General features: G+C 32.4%; 2 protein-coding genes across 2 annotated transcripts; one reads left to right on the top strand and one right to left on the bottom strand.

Annotated features, from left to right (window-relative positions):
* Positions 1-3,181: 3,181 nt before the first annotated feature.
* On the bottom strand, positions 3,182-6,936 carry LOC122586940 (probable beta-1,4-xylosyltransferase IRX10L). Its single transcript, XM_043758973.1, has 4 exons — positions 6,564-6,936; positions 5,477-5,865; positions 4,826-5,067; positions 3,182-3,935 (listed from the first exon to the last, which is right to left on the bottom strand). Exons 1-4 carry the CDS (start codon positions 6,670-6,672, stop codon positions 3,422-3,424), a joined length of 1,254 nt encoding a protein of 417 aa, XP_043614908.1. The 5' UTR covers positions 6,673-6,936; the 3' UTR covers positions 3,182-3,421.
* A 9,728-nt stretch (positions 6,937-16,664) lies between these two features.
* Positions 16,665-19,541, top strand: LOC122588641 (CRAL-TRIO domain-containing protein YKL091C-like). Its single transcript, XM_043760797.1, has 6 exons — positions 16,665-17,123; positions 17,986-18,247; positions 18,325-18,361; positions 18,455-18,560; positions 19,092-19,202; positions 19,283-19,541. Exons 1-6 carry the CDS (start codon positions 16,935-16,937, stop codon positions 19,397-19,399), a joined length of 822 nt encoding a protein of 273 aa, XP_043616732.1. The 5' UTR covers positions 16,665-16,934; the 3' UTR covers positions 19,400-19,541.
* Positions 19,542-19,576: the final 35 nt, after the last annotated feature.

Here is a 19,576-nt window from a genome sequence, read left to right as displayed (position 1 = left end):
CAATGGCGGAGTGGAATTGTAATGTTGGGGTAAGATTTGGTTCAAACTTCATAGCCAAATGCTATTTTCATTTTAGAATAGCTAATTAAACCCGGGTTTAACCCGGGTCATCTAATTGAAAACTTTACAAATAAAAATACATAATTATCTATATTATTTGTTCATACATCATTTGTTTAAAAAACTCCAACGATAACACTTTGTTTAGATATTTAAAATATGGGGTTAAAAGAGTATCATATAAAAACATGAATTTAGTTAAACCTTATTAATAGGGAGATGACATTACATTAACAAAATTAGTATATATCAAGAATTCATGTAAGAAAATATTGAAAAGCCATGTAAGCAAAAGATGATGTCATAACAATTTTAATAAACTATGTTGTCTTAAGCAGGTCCACGCTAGACAGTCCTCTCACTCAATACTATGTACGAGAAAAACCCCTTTAATAGGTCGTCCAAAAACAAGACTATATATTAAGAAGAAACTTTGCCTACTCAGACTCAATTTCGTCTCCTTAAATCTGAACCCTCACAGAGGGACTTAGTTACAACTGTTTATTAACCAGTGGTTTAATAAAATTATATCTAACTTATCTAATTCAATTTTAATAAGATATATATGTTGTCTTATCCATAAAACTACAAGGGTATTCACATAAAGCAGCAACGGTGGTAGCGAAGGTGTCATGGTGGGGTGCCGACTAATGACGACAACAACGACGGGTGAAAATTCCTTATAAATTGCTTTAGAATTAGTATTTTAATTTGAAAAACTTATAGTAATTACTTATCTTGATCAATATGGACATGCTCAAGCGGAGCTTAACCATACTTTTGCACTTCAATCTATATTAACGTCTAATTTATGATATGTAATTATTCGCATCAATTTTTACCGTTGTTTTTATTATATACATCATAGAAAAATCACTAAGTAAGATATAAACGTGCAAGGGGTATAAACTAGTAAATATATAATATAAAGATAAGTTATACGTAATAAATTAATTTTATAAGTAAATAATATTGGGGGCTCATTGTATTGTATCTATATAATAAACTAAACGGGGTAAAATGGAATAATTTTCCTATATACACCCACGGTAGGGATAATTAACTAGGCCGTAAATTTTCGACATATTCATTCTATGGGGAAAGCAAAGAGAAGTAGGAGAGCGATCGGCCGCCCCTGCCCACAGCAAGGAAGAGATGTCACACGAGACGTTCCGGAGGAGCTGATCCAATATATTCAATCACTGTTGCCCGTAAAATTAGAAGCCGCTCGCACGTGCCTTGTGTCAAAGTCATGGCTACACGCTTGGTCTACCATCCCTACCCTCCGGTCAGCATGAACAAATTAAAGATCTAAATACTAAATTATAGGAAGTTGATCAGCCGCACTCTAAGAAGGTATCGTCGAGAAAACATACCCATTGTAAGTTTTGATCTTCACTTTGACGTCTACGGCCGAACAGATGTTTATCTGACCCATAAATGGGTCCGCAAAGTAGCAGCTTCTAGTAAAAGCTCTACTCTCAAGGAGCTTTACGTACCTCACGCTCGCTTTTCCTTATCGTGATTCGTATACGTTGCCAGATGAGATATTTTCCCCTGAAAACCTGCATACCATGAGTGTAAAACAAGCCATCGGCATTAGGTTCAGCACCAGTCTTTTCATGCGGACCTGCAGCTTCAGCAATAACAATATCAGAATTAGGTGCGTGAACCTCCGGATATTAGAGTTGGTTAGAGTCCACATAAGCGAAGAGGTGCTTGATAAGATATTCTCTACTTGTACCTTACTTGAAAAGATCAACCTTATGTTTCTGAACAAATACAAGACCCTCAAGGTTAAAAACGTCCGTTGTCTTCAAGAACTGAAAATTGCCCCACGTGCTGGATGTGGTATTCTGGAACTCTCTGATGTCCCAAGTCTTCGCTTGTTTGATTTAAACTTACCAAGGGTCGTGTGGGAGAAGCGTCTATGGGTCAACAAAGACTCATTCGGAAGCCTGAGAGAATTATTTATAGGTGGTTTGGTCATTGACAACGGGACATATTCACTTCCAACAATACCTTCCCCGTTCTCGAGATTTTGACCCTTCATATTCACCGTAGCGACCTGAAAATCTTGGATGTCACTTGTCCTTCCTTGCAGAGATTTGTCACACGATTCCAGCTGATAAAGATAGAAATTGTGATACAAGTTTGTTCTCCACGTTTAGTTTTTTTCAGTTACACAGGTGAAGGGATGCCAGGTCTCTCGTTTCCAATCGTTGTTCCTAACCAAATTGTACTACGACTGGAGCTGGAGGATCCCGTTGATCTTTCTTTTTTTCTTAACATGAGGGGAACACTCAACTTGTCAAGCAACTTCAAATTCATGATAGAAAGTTGTTCTGAATCTTCTTTGTTTACTCCGCCATTTAGTATAGGTGATGTCAGACTAAGGGTCACGTCTCCGGCTACAAATGTTCAAAGACTCACATTTCATTCAAACTTCCGTTTGGATCCCTCACCATTACCAGATGCCTTTTTATCGATTTGCCATCCCAAGTACGTAGAGGCATATGGTAGTGATACGATTCCTACAGTCATCCGTTGCCTAAGGAAGCTAATCCCAAGGAGGAGGGTGGTGGAAAAGAAAAGCCAAAAGGACTACTACTACTACTGTTGGTCACACCTCAAAGATGTTGAAGGAAGAGCTGGTGGAACTCCGACAAGTACCTGGATAAGTGTAATTGACAGGCCAATTCCTGATAACTGGGATTCCGGCTTGTTCAGATTCATTTGGCGTTAAGTTCCTGTAGAAGCTGCTCATCCACGAGTATATAATTTAATTTGCTATTTAAGTTGATTATCTATCTAAGGTATTTTATCTGCTTGGATACTTTTAAGTGAACATATTTGAAGTTGTTGCAAAAGAATTCATGTGTTAAAATTATTATACTTACATAATCATGATGTGTGCTTATAATAGTTACTTGGTTGTAACTTTATAAAGTTGTTTTGAGCCGTTGTACAATACTACAGGTCATCACAAATATGATAAACAAAATACTAATGATAAACAAATATGATAAGGTAATTGAGTGTCATTTAAAATTTTCACACAACCTTCCCTATATATATCAACATGTACCTACAATGTCATTCATGCCTTCACATCTTCCAATGATCATCAAAAGAAATACATTATGTCAACTATGAAAGAATAAGAAAAGAAGGAAGAGTCCATAATATTTGATCATATCGCTCAAAATCAACTACATTATACAATCAAACAAAATATACCCCAAAATCCCCGCACTGCTAAGAAGGACCACTAGTACACATGCCTATAAATTTCAAGAGTTCAATCCATGCTTTCGCTCATAATAAACATTCTCACAAGTCAACTAAAACATACTATGAGCTACCATGGTTTCAGATCAGCTAGAGGACCTGCAGTCCAATTTAAGACCTTCTCGCCTTTCCTCAAATAAACACTCTTATCATGAGGCAGCTTACGGGCAAGACCGTTCAAGATTTGATGGAAAGCATCACCTGGTTGTGCAGGATGCGGGAATAACATGGCTTGTTTCATCGAAGGATTAGCAAGTAATCTCTGCTTTCTCAATATAACTTCTGTTGGAATTGATGTCAAGATGGTGTCTAAATTAGGAACATCTTTTTCATCCACATAAACTCCAATGTCTTCCCATGGAATTGCATCAGCAAAAGGCAAGACAATGTCATCTGCTATGATAACTGGGATGCAACCAAATATCACTGCTTCAACAAGTCGTGGACTCCATGGGGCCCATCCAAGTGGACATAAGCAAAAAACAGCTCTCTGCATGTCTTCATAGTATGTTGTTGGATGTTCGGTTGAGATGTCAAAGAGAGGGTTATCTTTGAAGTTTTCCCACACAGCTGCTCTTGCTCCTCTGCAAGATCAGAAAAAGGACGTTTTTCATACCAATGCACAAAGACAGGAGATAAAAAAAAACTGCTGGGATCTACCAATCCTTTAGATGTCTATTTCTGTTGTGTAAATCGTCAGTTATAGTACACTACTAGAGGTAGAAAGATGGGCAAGGTGGGTGGGTTGAATAGCGGTTGACTTTTGTATCACAGGACAAGCAGAATTTATTGGAAGCATAACAATTTTGTCAGATTTTCAAGGAAAATATGAACAATTATTGCATAAACTATTATTAAAAAAAACAGTATAGATGAAAAAGCTTTATGTGAATCTATAAATGAAACGATTAAAATGGTTATATGCTTTAAAAATAAACTTTGGGCGGCTTCCAATATGTTTGACCCATTATGCTTTTATATTTGACAAATGAGATAAAACAGAACCAAAACCAACCCATTAAATAAGTAAACGGGTACAGTTACAAGACCCATATTCCTTCCGTGGACATCAATATACGAAAGTAAGGTGGTACCTCCGGAAATTTTATTAATCACAACATAAATTAAACCTAATGCACTTATATTTTCTGATAACAGGTTAACGTGGTTAAAATTTAAGAGAACAGCTAAAAAGAACACATTGAATGGTTTAAAAGTAACCCAAAGTTATTAGAAGTGTTAACATTCTCCTAAATTGCTTAGTCAAAAAAAAAAACTGGATCACTATTCTAATAATAGCTTTGTAGCCATATTTATTACATGAACACTAATGTTATATATGAAATTCAAAAACTTGTTGTCTGGGTCAACTTTTGTATTGAAGAACTCCTAAAAACTTTACCCATTACTGATCCATACAACCATCTCATTTTTATTATGCACGGGTGGTTTTAAGAATACTGCAGATCCATACCTTGCATAATAACCACCTTCAGGATCGTTTCCAACATCATAAAACAAGCCTCTGAAGTAGACAAAGATGGATCGAGGAATGCTTGGAGGGATCAAATGAGATTGCATCTTTTGAGGAGGGGCATATGGTGGCACCGTGATTGAACCATCTTTTAAGCAAACATGATTTCGTTGCCCAAAAGTTTGAACCAAAGTAGCTCGTTGAAGAAGTGGAAGAATCCCTCTCTCAATAGCCTTTTCTTCCTATAACAAGACCATAGTTTAAGGGAATAAACACAAAAAGAACATTTTAAAACTTCAAAAAAGTTAACTTAAAAGATTTAACTAAAATGAAATGGACCAAATGGGTCAAACGGTGTGAAAGTCATCCAAAATGTATTCAAACCTTCTGAGATGCTCTATCAAAAAACTTCTAGATAAATTGTAATAGGCAGTAATATCGTTTTGTAGTCATATTTAACATTGAACAAGTTAACTATCTATAATGTTACTCCGTATTATAAAATGTGTTTGAGGCCAGCCTGACCCAACCCCTTTTGAGCCACACCTTAACAAATTTCCGGAATAGACCCTAACCCACATTATTATGTGACCATCCCACGCATTTTTCCACCCTAATTGACAATATAATAAGAGAGTCCAAAATTCATACTTGATAATGAAAACAAGCACCAAAATCATGTGGTACAATGAAGAAGTGATCAGCGCCTTCAGTCCTATTCCAGTAAGGCCAATTAGAAGAAATAAGTTGAATTGCACTTCTCATCATACGTGGTGATTTGAAAGGTAACGGCAGGCCATTTGGTGTTAGGTCACAGGTGGTGTAAACCGGGGTATAAAACCAATCTGCTTCCTCAGGATTCAGAGTTCTAACAGGACTTGATAAGAGGAATCTATGCATATAGATTTCAGCAGCAAACATATGGTTGAGACATCGAGGGTCCTTTTGTAAAATTTTCTTGTTGTATTTACTCGGTAGCTCATAAACAAAAACTTTCAGCCTTCCAACTGGATCATCTTCCAACACATCACCAGCGCTACCTATATCGCACACATTGAAGTAGAATTAGCACAAAAACAATGATTGATTACGGATCATGAGCATCACAAGGACATCCAACCTCAAGTTGACTACTTGACTAGGTGTGTGAATTCACGTTTTGAACTTCTTATCACAATATACTTGACTAGGTGTGTGAATTCACGTTTTGAAGAAATTTATTTTTCAAGCTCAAATTGCTAAGATGGGTTAACTGAGTACATGTGACTATTACTGATAATTTTCATAGTCCATTATACATAATACTATAGCGATGAAACAGGTGCACTATCTGCAACAATATTGATTATCCTATGCTACGTATAAACATTAAAAAAGAAACTTCTTTTTAACCATGCTTAAGTGTCTATTAGTCCTGCCCTACCTCACACCATTAATTACGAAGTGACAATCAATGTGGGTTTACAAAAAGAAGACATTACTAAACAAAAATGTACTATTCAAACCAAAAGCAAATAACAAAAGGAATTAAAGAAGCATCAAGCCAATGATTATGTGGTAGCATACTAACACATGAAGAAGTTAGAAATCACATCAAATCCTAGCTAATGGGATGTCAGATCAATAACATATACTAAATTCAAATAAAACCCTAATCTTCAAATCTAGCCTTACTTACTTCCAATCATGAATTTACCAAAAATCCAACAAACAAAAAGAATGAAAAAGGAAAAATTACCTGAAATTCTTTCAGTTTTTTGACCTTTACGAAGCTCAAAAGCATCAAGATTCAACATAAAATCAGCAGATATAAGCGCCAAAACAAAAACCCAATTCCAAGTTCCCATTTTTAATAATGGGTGTACTTCAAAATTCAAATCCAAGAACAAGAAATGAAAAATGAAAGGAAATTATTTACTTAAATGGTTAGAGAGAGTTAAAGAGATAGTTGAAATGTCATTAGACAAAGTAGTTGTTGGGGATGAGAGAAAAAGACCCTTTTCTTGTAAATTAAATTTTTCAAATTAAAAATTGAAGGATCTTTTTATAGATATAGAAATAGAGATAGGGGAGTATGTGAAAATTGCTTAAAGAAACAGGGAAGAAGGAAGAAGAAGATGAAGAGAATAAGGAAGCATCTAAAAAGGTTGGTTTGGTTTTGTTTGGCTATCAAAGCTGTTACATTTTATTTTCTGCTAGCTGTTGTAACATCTTTATACATCATTAAATTATTAATTACACAATGAGCAATGAACTAATGATACTGAGATATAAAAATTAACTAAAGTCTTTAGAAAAATATGAAAATATAATCCGTTAATTTTATTTTGATCATCTTTCAAATTATGCTAGATATCATTATCACATGGATAAGGTGATGTTTAAGACTTTAAGCCATCTTTTAAAGTAATTTATAGAAATATTATGGAACCTTACATAACTAGCACGTTACCTGCGCAATGCGGCGGTGGTCATGACAATGTCGTTGTAGTGGGGGCCAAGTGTTGGTGGTGGAGACGGCGTCGAGTGGTGTGAATAATTGATGTAAATGGTTAATGAAAATATATTAAAAAATAAAGGATTGATAGTGTAAATTAATCATTAATGTTATAGAGTAGTGTATGTTGAAATATTTTAAGAGGTACTAAGTGAAAATACTACATATTTTCAACACTTCCATAAATAAAAGGGGTTATTTCTTTTATAATATAGTATAAATATTATGGGTTTTTTTTATCATAATTTATTATTTATACAGTCATAAGTATGTTGTATGTTGAGTTCAATGATATTCCTATCACACTAATTTATACATATGCCACAAATATAGAATACTCACAAGTCTGTCTATTGATGGATTTATTGTTGTTGTATTGTTTTTGTTACTGATATTGTTTGGATAAGTTATTGAAATTGTATTATAATTATATGGTATAAACTTAATTTTTTTTAGCTCAATTTGGCTCAAACCTGTAAAGTGGTAAAAACCGACTAAACCAAAACAAAAAAATCCAAACCGAAAAAACCGAAAAAATCAAAACCCAATGGTTTTAGATTCTATAGCGGTTTGGTTTTCGGTTTTAGTCAAAAACCGATCCAAACCAAACCGTACTCACCTCTAAGTTACAAAATCAGATATTGGTAAACATGGGTGGAGATCTCATGTATCTTTTGCTTTGTAGCGGGCCTTGGGGCTCTATCCACACTTTTTGCTCAAGACTCTCTCTATAAATTCATTTGTTATAAGCATCTTGACTGGATCGGTACACTTTTATAGCATTTCGAAAATGATCGACTCTAGAAAGAGAATTTGGAGTTGGAAGTGCAAAATGAAGACTTATGCCAGTTTTTTTAGCTTTGTTATCGAGTCTCGGTAAAATACTAAACCAATCATCGAGTTATTTAGATTCTAGCATTGCAAACAACTTGCGCATACTTGTATGATTCAGTTTTGAGTATTATTGTTGTTTTTCTTTCGATTTAAAAAATAAAGCTTAAGCTCAAAACAACCAAACCAATATACCACACTAGGTCAGTGGCAACAATCACATTGAAAACCATATCATACCTACTAAATATCCAATAACGAAAAAGAAAGAAAAAAAACCATAAATTTGAGACTTGAGAGATGATAAATTTACAATACAATATAAAAAATTTGAAGAACTTTACATCATATTATATGTGGTATGTTTATCATTTTTTTCGAAACGCTCTAAAGGTGTACATCATATTAAAGGTGTACATCATATTAAAGGTGTACAAATATGAAAATACATACAATATAAAAAAAATTAATAATGTTTACTTTATCATTTTACAATGGGAAGTGATCGGTGAAAGAATTGCCACATGGGATTCGGGGTCGGCATAAAGCGTCCATAGAATAAAAACGATGTTGAAAACTTGAAATGGCTCGACGGCCTTGGGCCGAAATTTGAAGCAAATTGCCAAGTTGCATTTTTACGATGTATGGGCCAATATATCAGGCCTATATCTGATTGTTCTATTATAGAATGCACCATGAAGGATGGGCCTTGACTGTTAGGTTAACTTCGAGGTTCTAGACTTCTAGTCTTACAAAACAGAATTTGTAGAGAAAAGGAATTAATTTTTAAATTTCCAATTCAAGGTTATTTATGAAGCACAAAACAAATGCTCGAAATACAATGCGTAAAGACTCGGTTCAACTTGTAAGAGAGACTAGAAATGTATCCGCACAATGCAACAAGGTAATTAGTTGTCACAATACGAAACATCATGGGGGATGACGGTGTTGTATGAGAAGTACTAACTTGGCGTCCATGATTTATAGGATGGGATAACCACATATGATGCCTTTAAACTTTTGGTATGTCCAGGTAGTTAAATTGTCTAATAAATTAGGCTTGTTTAGGTTAAATCGGCTATATTAGTTGATGCAGTGCCTTTTAAATAAAAAAAGTTTTGCTAAATGCAACCTTAAGTGATGTAGTTAAAAGGCATTAAATAGTTGTATACTTACCATAAAATTCAGAGGTGATCTTTTAATATGGAAGGTACAAGTTTTTTACGCACGTTAAGCGTGGATCCATTTAGGAAAACGTATGTTAAACCCTCCACCACGAGTACTCCACACCTTTCAAAGAAAAAATTAAACTTACAACTAATATTAAAGTTTAAGTTATTTTCTTTTACGGCCAATTAAGCCAACATCGCGTACTCAATGTCTTAATAGCTAAAGGAACCCACCAACCGACTAAACCCCAAACGCACGTAGCTTTGAGCTCAATTAACTCTACATTTTGAGCAAACCACCCGTCTGAAAGTCCACTAATGATATCAAAGTGGTGGCCAAAACCGTGACAGTCTTCTTTCATTTAAGTGTACTCCTACTTTTACAACCCACATTATTTTTGATCTAAAATCTTACCATTTCATTTTCATTCTTTTCTCAGTTAATCAACCCGACTTCAATCTGGGCATGTTAATTAAAATTTTAAAATTATAAAATATATTAATATATATATATATATATATGATGTTTATACTAAAGCATTATGACTTGATATAAATCTAATAATTCAACTAACACAATAACTATATAATTAATAAATCACTAACACAATAATAATTTTTAAAATAAAAATGACTACTGCATTAAGTAAATTAAAAAAAGACAAATATTATCTAAGAGAGATTTTTTTTTCTTTATATAAATAATTGATTTGATATAAATCTAATAATTCAACTAACACAATAACTATATAGTTAATAAATCACTAACACAATAATAACTTTTAAAATAAAGATGACTACTGCATTAAGTAAATAAAAAAAGACTAATATTATCTAAGAGATAAAAAAATTTTCTTTATGTAAAAGGCTTTTTCTATTTTATAAATATGACATCATAATTAAATAAAAAAAATTTAAGGTGAACTATGAATTTGCCACATCAAAAACTTTTTAAAACTACTTATAGAAAACAATATTATTTTATTATATAGAGAGATTTTGTTTATTTTGTTTGTAAAAGAAAACCATTAAAATCTTATTTTATTTATTTCATTTTACTACTTAAAGTTTTACAACTTCACTCTTACCAATTGTTGTCAATTTTATTCCCACCATATCCGATATTATTATTACAGCCTTAATAAATATGTATATCATTAGTCTTTATTTTCTGAAGGTCACTACCGTTTTACATCAAATATTCATATACATTTAAATTATTTACCTATGTCAGTTGACGTCGTCACCCCAACCAAAAGTTGCCCCTGCCACCATTACCAATCACAACCACTATACCGTCGTCACGTTATGCGGGTTTTTTTCTAGTTCTCTTTTACTTTTTGATTATAAGATCAGTACCGTTGGTTACCCATAATTAGAAAAAGTAGAGTTGGTGCAACTACATATCGGTATGCCATGTATGAGGATTAAAACTAAGACGTCTGTGGAAGGGGTTGGTTTTTGGGTTATCTAACAAATGGACCATCATTTTGGCAATCCACGTTACATATTTCCGACATATTTATTTTGCTAGTTATATACTGTAAAGAGTTGTTTTCATATTATGAAGTGATTGATAAGACCTAGTGATTAGATATATACTCGATAGAAAGGAAAAAGAAAAATGATCACTATTCAATAACCTGGCTCACTATAATTGCATTTGCATATACAGTACATGCATACATATATTTATTTTTTTTCCTGATCTATAATTTCAGTTTTTTTGAGAGTAAAAAAACAGAATGGCAAATGGTTCAAGTTCACGTATTACCTATATTATCTTATACGGTTAAAAGTTAAAACTACCACTATGTAACGTACTTTTACAAAAAAAATTATTTTGTATATGATTTTTTTTTAACAAACACATCAATGTACTTATAAAATGATTCATGGTCATTTTATAGTGTAATTTTTATACTTCGTTGTACATTGTACGTGTACTCGTGGTACACAATGAGTCAATCACGAGTAACACACAATAGTGTGCACTCAGTGATCACACTTAATACAACTATATGAGCCCATTACGAGCCAACCACAAAGGTGCTGTGAGTGGTCATACATTCATACGTCTAGGTAATGTAATCTTTTGATTTTACAATTTTTTAATTTAGATTTAAATGATAGTACTATTGTTTTGTTAATTTTTTTAACGTACTACATAATTACGATTACTACATACTCAATTCCAGACTATACACCATTCTCTAACAATATACTTATCAAAAACTGGAGATAACTATGAAAATCATTTCCTTTGATTAATTCTACACCTACATTACTTCAAATGAATGCCCTTTTTAGTTTTTTAGCTAAATCTATTCAGATCTAACTTATTCAAGAAAAAAAAGTGAGATATAGAAATATCGTTAGATTATGTCACTGGTCGGGACTTCAATACAGATACCATCTATACGATATATATAAACAAACTACCGCTCAAAATTTAACACTCTACCTTTAAAATCTCTAATTTACCCTTTTAATCTATACTATCATCAAACACTTTATCCCTGAAATTCCAAAAATACCCTTAAAAAACGTTATGCGTATCCCTTCTATCTTTCCTCAAGTTGCTCACATAGTATACCAAAAAAACACACATGCGTTACTGAATTTAATAATAAATCAACATAAATAATGCTCACTCTAAAACAACAACGGTGGTTTGCACTTTCAGTCAGACTAAGAAACACTTGAGTTGTATCATACATTCATGTAATAATACGATACCACTATTTAACCATCGTTTTTTACCTATGCTCCGCCGCAGCGCGCGGGTACAAGACTAGTACTAAAATAAAATCATTTAATTTGATTGCATTATTATGCCATATTATATATATATATATTATATATATATATATATATATATATATATGGCTACCATAGCCAAGAGAAAAAAATCATTTTAAAAGTAGATCTTGACCATTGCAAATATAAAGAAAAACAATCTAAGCCCTTGAAATAAAAAGTCAAAGTCATGGTTTTATAAATATAGAAACTTGGTCAAATTCCTGTATAGTCTACGTGATTGACCATTAAACATAAAATTTAGATTCAAATTTTACTAATACATGGAAAGTATATTATGAGTTTATGTTGTCTTGAGTTCATAATTTTGCATTATAGATGGAAATAAAATTTCGGTGAAAGAAAAGAAATAAATTATTCAAAAGTTCATGCTAATCAACTTCACTTTTTATTATTATTAACTACATTGGTGCCTGCACAATGCAGCGGCGGTAACGGCGACGGTGATGGTGTAATAAGTAACGTAAAAGTAATTTTATTGCGGTCGAAGATGTGATGAATTGTTGCGTGAGATATGAAAGGTGGGAGGAGGGGGAAGAATTTGAGTTAGGATTTTTGCTATGTGTTTCTGCGTGAAAGAGAGATAAAGGTTGAATATTTTTTCAGGGCATTTTAGTCACAATCTATAAAATATAAATAAAGATATATTAAGATGGAGGGTAAATGTATTATTTCAAGTTTTTAAAATTAAGGAGGTGAAGGGGTTTGTTTTATAAAGGAGTATAGATAGTTTTAATAGTAATTGTGTTTTTTAGACAAAGTTTCTTAATGGTAATTACCTAAGTGATGGTGTAATTAGTAACGTAAAAGTAATTTTATTGCAGTCGAAGATGTGATGAATTGTTGCGTGAGATATGAAAGGTGGGAGGAGGGCAAGAATTTGAGTTAGGGTTTTTGTTATGTGTTTTTGCGTGAGAGATAGATAAAGGTTGAATATTTTTTAAGGGATTTTAGTCACAGTCTATAAAATATATATAAAGATGTATTAAGATGGAGGGTAAATGTATCATTTCAGGTTCTTAAAATTAAGGAGGGGAGGGGGGTTTGTTTTATAAAGGAGTATAGATAGTTTTAATAATAATTGTGTTTTTTACACAAAGTTTCTTAATGGTAATTACCTAAAACTATTAAAAACTTTAAATAAAATTAAGTAGATATATATAACTCGGTTTCGAGTATTGGGTTTTTTATCTCAAGGGGTTTTCCATGAGTAGTGGTTGGAAACTCAGCAAATCATTGATTAAAATTGTCTCCAATACGTCTGAATCGAAACTAACATTACAAATATATAAATGCCCAATCTTCATTAATATCACATTTAAGTCTAAGAATGACAAAAATACATGCATCTGATGGAGAATGTGTTACTCAAACTCATTTTAATAGGGGAATCTCTGAGTTGACCGAAGGATGGGTACGGGTATAAAGATGTAATTTCATTCCCCGACGAAGATGGAGACAGAAATAGAAAACCATAGATCCCCGATCTCCATACCCAAACCCGAATAAACTATATATTTTTAATAAAATCACATTATGTTGTTTAAATTTATTAGAATCACTTAAGTATAAAACTTCTTTATTTAAAACTTTGTATGTATGACACTTTATATATCATTTATATAATTTTTTTAATATGGAATTTAACGTAAGATTATTTTATCTATACTACTATATAAAAATTATATACCCCAAGTTGAAAAATTTACATTTTTAGGACATGCGAAATTATATATGTATATATATATATTGTTGGTAGAACATAGAGAAAAAAATCATTGTAAAAATAAATCTTGACCATCGAAAATAGCTAACTAATCAATCCTAGCCATTCAAATTATAAGTCTATAAACATGGTAACTTTCAAATTAGATTAAATACAACAGTTCAACTAACGGAAGGGACACGACAAAACATTTATAAAGTTTAAAAGTCAAATTACAAATAAGGTAAGTCTTAAATTATATTAACAATGCAACTATATAAAGACACGGCATTTCTTATTAACCTTTGTCAAAATTCCTAATTAATACTTTCTATCTTTATAAATAAGTGGAAGATATTTTCCATAACATTATAAATACCAAAAACTTTTTCTTCTCATTTCAAATCATTATATTAATTTTCTAGCAACAACATGAAGATCGAATGTTTATGTATTTTTAATTTCATATTCATCATAAGATATTATTGTATTATATATTTATAAATATGTTGTTATTCATGTATTTTTATAGGACTTTAAAAACATCAAACACTTCAATACTGACAAGAAAAATGAAGTTTCATTTCACTTGAATGACGACATCGACTTGAAGAAGGACCTCACCTTTTCAAGTAATGAGGATTCGAAAAAAGAAAGCGATGATTCATTGACAAGGAAGCGAAAGCGTGAGGCAAACTTGGAAGCAATGAAATCGCACGAGGTTATCGATGTTTTAAGATGTTAATTTTATATATATTCCACGTTTCATTTATTTTATACATTTGTTGTTTTGTTTGTAGCCTCATTTAATTACAAGGCCACATCTACAATCGAACCCATGACTTTTGTCTTTAGAGACAAAGGCTCCAGCTACTGACCCAACCCAGATGGTTCATAAGGAAAAAAAATGATTGCTTTTTCTAAACATACAAATTCATACAAGTAGCCTAGAAGTACTTCATAGTGGACTATTCGTTTATTAGTTTGGAGTATTACGAGAAGACAAACTAATTATCATGTATAAATATTTAAAAAATCACACTTTATTAATCACAATTTGACCACCTGTAATAATCACACGGATTGTTATTACAGATAGTTTATGCTAACTAAAAAAATTTCCATGCTGAAGTTTATAGCTAAATGAGAAAAACAATAAATGTTTAAAAAGAAAATGAGGATAAAAAATGGGTATTTTGGTGAAAGAAAAAAAATAAAGAATCAAATGTTCATGCTAATTGGTACTAATAGTCACCTCAATTTATTTGGTGTTAGTGCCTTGCCGTGATACATCTATCATCTCAATTCAAAAAAAAAATATCAACCATAGATCCATGTTAAATTCAATTATAAAAAAAAAATTTCTTTCTGAAAAGCTAATACTACATCATTCTATTTTATCCCAAGAATTTCCTCAAATGTCTATATCAATCTTTCAAAATCTTTTATGTTATTTTAAAGATCTTGATTGATATCAAACTTGCATTCAATATTCATATAACATAAAATTTTGGATTTTGATAATATAAGTAGGTACAAAATAAAAGATATTAAAATCGGCAACTAATGATAGATTAAATCAATTCCATTTATTAATTGATACTATACTATATAGTAACTGATAATAAAGTCAATAGGTTCGGGTCAATGGTTTTGGGTTGGCGGATAAAAATTTTCAAACCTAACCCAACACACTAGAAGTTACTTATGAAAACGGATGAACGTAATAACGGTTCACTTCACCAAATGTCGACTTAATTTATAATGCACGGGTAAATAACTTTACATAGAACAACTACTAGAATAAATATATAAATATAACTATAATATAATTATAACGAGTTTAGGCTAATGGGTTCGGGTTGGTGGGTTAAAAATCACAACCAAGATCTACGAGCCCGTCAACCCGAAGCCAACAACCAACCCAAAAGAAATCGAGTTGGCAAGTTAAATAAGTTGGTGGGTTGATTTCAAGTCACATGGGTCGGTGGGTTGGCAGGTTAAATAGTTTGGTGGGTTGATTTAGATAATATGAGTTAGTGGATTAACGGGTTGATTTCACTAAAAATAGGTTGTAGGTTGTGAGATCAGATGAGTTGGTAAGTCAACCTATTAAAATTGGGTTAGGGGTTGATCTTTTAACCAAAAATGTCAACTCGACCCAACCCAAAAAACTCAAGTTGACAGGTTAACATATCAGAATTCAAACCCTAACCAAATTTTTGGGTCGATTTCAAGTCGAACTTCGGATAAGGTCGAGTATTGACAATTTTAATACTTATCAAACCGACTGTATATATTTTACATCAAAAAGTATACAAGATTTAAGACTTTATTTTAACATACACTCGATTTAATACAATTTTGTATTTTGGGGTAAAAATTATAAGGTTTATTTGATAACCCGGTCACCGATCGGGTATTAATCTAGTTTACATTCAGACACTCACTTTAATGGCTTTGAATTGAATAATTAAAACATTCATGACGAATGTAATATTTCCCGGTAAGTAACTCCATATATATCCCAATTGAGGGATAATTAACATTAACATCGTTGTAACTAGAGTCTAAATAAAAAATAATGTAATTATTATACTCTAACTAATCAGTTATAAAATACAATATATTTTAACAATTACGCACTTTTCGATATAACAAATTTTCATTTTTTTCTTATTACATGTACTTAGCTTATTGTATATATTTGACCATATACTTATAAGTCTTGATTGGCAGCCGATTGACTAAAGCCATATTTTGTTATATATAGAGAGAGACGAGAGCTTAAGTTTATTCAATAATGTTCGAAGGCTATTGAAGTCAAGTCACATGTGTTTAATTAAGCCTCAAGGGTCCACCACAAATTTCATTTCGTAGTCTTTGCCAACGGCCAGCCGGGCCAAGTCATAATATGTGATGGGTCTGGTGTACATTGGTTGTGGTACACTAGGCAGCAGCTAATCAAGAATTCAAGTCGGTCTCACTTTTGTACATTTTTTCTTTTTAACTTCACATATATATAGATACATATATTTGTAGCTATAGAAAAAATAGAGAGAGCTTTAAACAAGTGAAGTGGAAAAGATGGAAGGGAAATTATCAGTGGTGAATCAGCAAAAAGAATGCAAGATCATGTATGCAGAAAAAGAGAAAAAGATAGAGTGTGTTGGTCTGCAGAATAATAATGATATTGGAAGCAGTAGTCATGATCAAGAGCACAAGAAAGTTGTTCAAATGAGAGCTTTACTTGAAAAAAATGATCCCACTTCTAAGGTGACTCTTTTTTCTCCCTCTATCTCTCAAAACTCACACACACACATACACATAGTAAAATGTTATGGATCAGAACAGGATCGAGTCTAGAGTGATGGAAAAGTTGTTTAGATTCTATGAAGATCATGATATTGTTTTATATACGTATATATTTTCCATCATATATATGATGTGGTTGAAAACTCTTAAAATATTACTCCCTCCGTCCCAATTTAAATGTCATAGTTTGACATTTGTGGTCTTTCATGGTTAACTTTGACCGTATAGAATTTTATTTGTGTTATGTAATACTTGATGTAATATATAAGAATCGATTAAGTTTTCAATGTATTTTATAATGATATACCTTTCGTCACGTATTATAAAACACAAACGATAATATTAATGATCAAAGTTGTGATAGAAAGACTTTGATAGTCAAACATGGACAATTAAATTGGGACGGAGAGAGTACTAAACAGTTGGGTCATGATCCAAATTTTCAGGGAGAAAAGTCTATATGCTGACTAGTACTGTTAAATGTGTGAACTTTGACTATAAAATATTATCAAATCATGAAACCCAATGACAAGAATAGTATTTTTGCACTTTATTTCTGGTCATGGTAGAGTCCACAATGGCTTGTTTGCAGCTTGAAATATTATAAAGTTAGGTTTGCCTTTGGTGGAATTTCAAAAAATTCATAAATTAGTCAAAGATTATATTAATTGGGGCCTGTGGGCTGCTCAAATTATATTTGACATCAGTTGAAAGACACTAAATGCATGACATATGGAATTTTTTTAGTAATTGGTATACTCAAGGAGAAACTAAAAGCTTTAAAACTGTTTTTCAAAATTATTTGACTTGAGATGTATTCCAGGATTACGATGATGTGACGCTAAGAAGGTTTCTTCGTGCCCGTGATCTGGACATTGACAAAGCTTGTACTATGTTTCTTAAATACATGAAATGGAGGAAAACGTTTACTCCAAATGGACCCATTTTTGCATCTGAAGTCCAAAACGAAATAGCACAAAACAAGATGTTCATGCAAGGAACGGATAAAAGTGGACGCCCGATTGCAATTGTGTTTGGCGGTAGACATTTCTGCAACAAAAAAGGCGGTCTAGAAGAGTTCAAACGTATGCTTTTAAACTTATAAGTTTTTGATCAAGTGTTTTAATATGCTATTTTTTGATCAAATGCAATTGAATTGCAGGATTTGTGGTCTTTGGGCTAGACAAATTATGTTATAGGTACTGTTTTTTCATTCTTTTTTAGAATCCAGCTTACACATTCTAAATTTAGATAACGATAAATAATCAAATATATCAAAATGGTTATATCAGGATGACGCCGGGACAGGAGAAGTTTGTGGTTATTGGAGATCTTCAAGGATGGGGATATTCGTGTTGTGATATTCGTGGATATCTTGCAGCACTGTCTATCTTGCAGGTTTGCAAGCCTGTTTTGTAAAACTTATCATCTTTTATTTTTAATAATTTATATCAAATTTGCAGTGGCGGAGTTAGGGAATTTGTTCGGGATGGGCCAAATCAACAATAATAAGTCAAAAGCCATATAAAACCAATATATCAAGTTTAATATACATATGTTGCATGTTAAAAAATCGAAGTACAGAGTGGGCCACGGCCCATCCTACACCTAAGGTGGCTGCAAACTGGCATAGAAAACGAGTTCTACCTAAACAAAGTTGGAAAGGTCATGTTAAGCTGCTGGAAATTCATCATATTTGTGTGATTATAACAATAACTTACCAATATCGTGGCTGATGAAGGACTGACTTGTACTAGTTACCAGACACACTTGACGAACAACCCTCACATAATTAAATATGCACCTAACCACCACCGGCCTCGCCCCTTTTTCTCTTCTAATAATAGCATTCATTAATATATACTAGCTAAATTGGGTAAGATGTATATATCAGGTGGTTATGTATCACTGTATTTACGTTTATGACAGGATTACTATCCAGAGAGGCTTGGGAAAATGTTTATAGTCCACGTCCCTTACGTATTCATGACCGCGTGGAAGATGGTTTATCCCTTTATCGATGAAAAAACAAAGAAAAAAGTTAGTCCTTTTTCTATGAAGTGTGAGCAGATTGTATAGAACTATAAAACTAATAACAATAGTATCTATTTATGTTACAGATTGTGTTTGTTGAGAACAAGCAACTAAAATCGACGTTGATGAAAGACATTGACGAGAACCAGATTCCAGAAACTTATGGGGGCACTCTTAAGTTGGTTCCCATCCATGAAAACTGAAAACCAATGTGTGTGATTCTCTTATTAATTATAGCTATATATAGCATCTTAAGGCTTAAGCTGAACTATGGTGTATCAAAATGATGATGACACATTAACTGATTCATATATATATATATATATATATATATATTACTATTAATCTGCAAGTTTGAAAACTTACTCTGTTGCGCTATA

The sequence above is a fragment of the Erigeron canadensis genome, chromosome 2 (assembly GCF_010389155.1).
Source record: "Erigeron canadensis isolate Cc75 chromosome 2, C_canadensis_v1, whole genome shotgun sequence".
In the NCBI taxonomy this organism is placed as follows: Eukaryota; Viridiplantae; Streptophyta; class Magnoliopsida; order Asterales; family Asteraceae; genus Erigeron; species Erigeron canadensis.
Note: the sequence above shows the minus strand (reverse complement) of the source record. Positions and strands in the feature narration are given on the sequence as shown.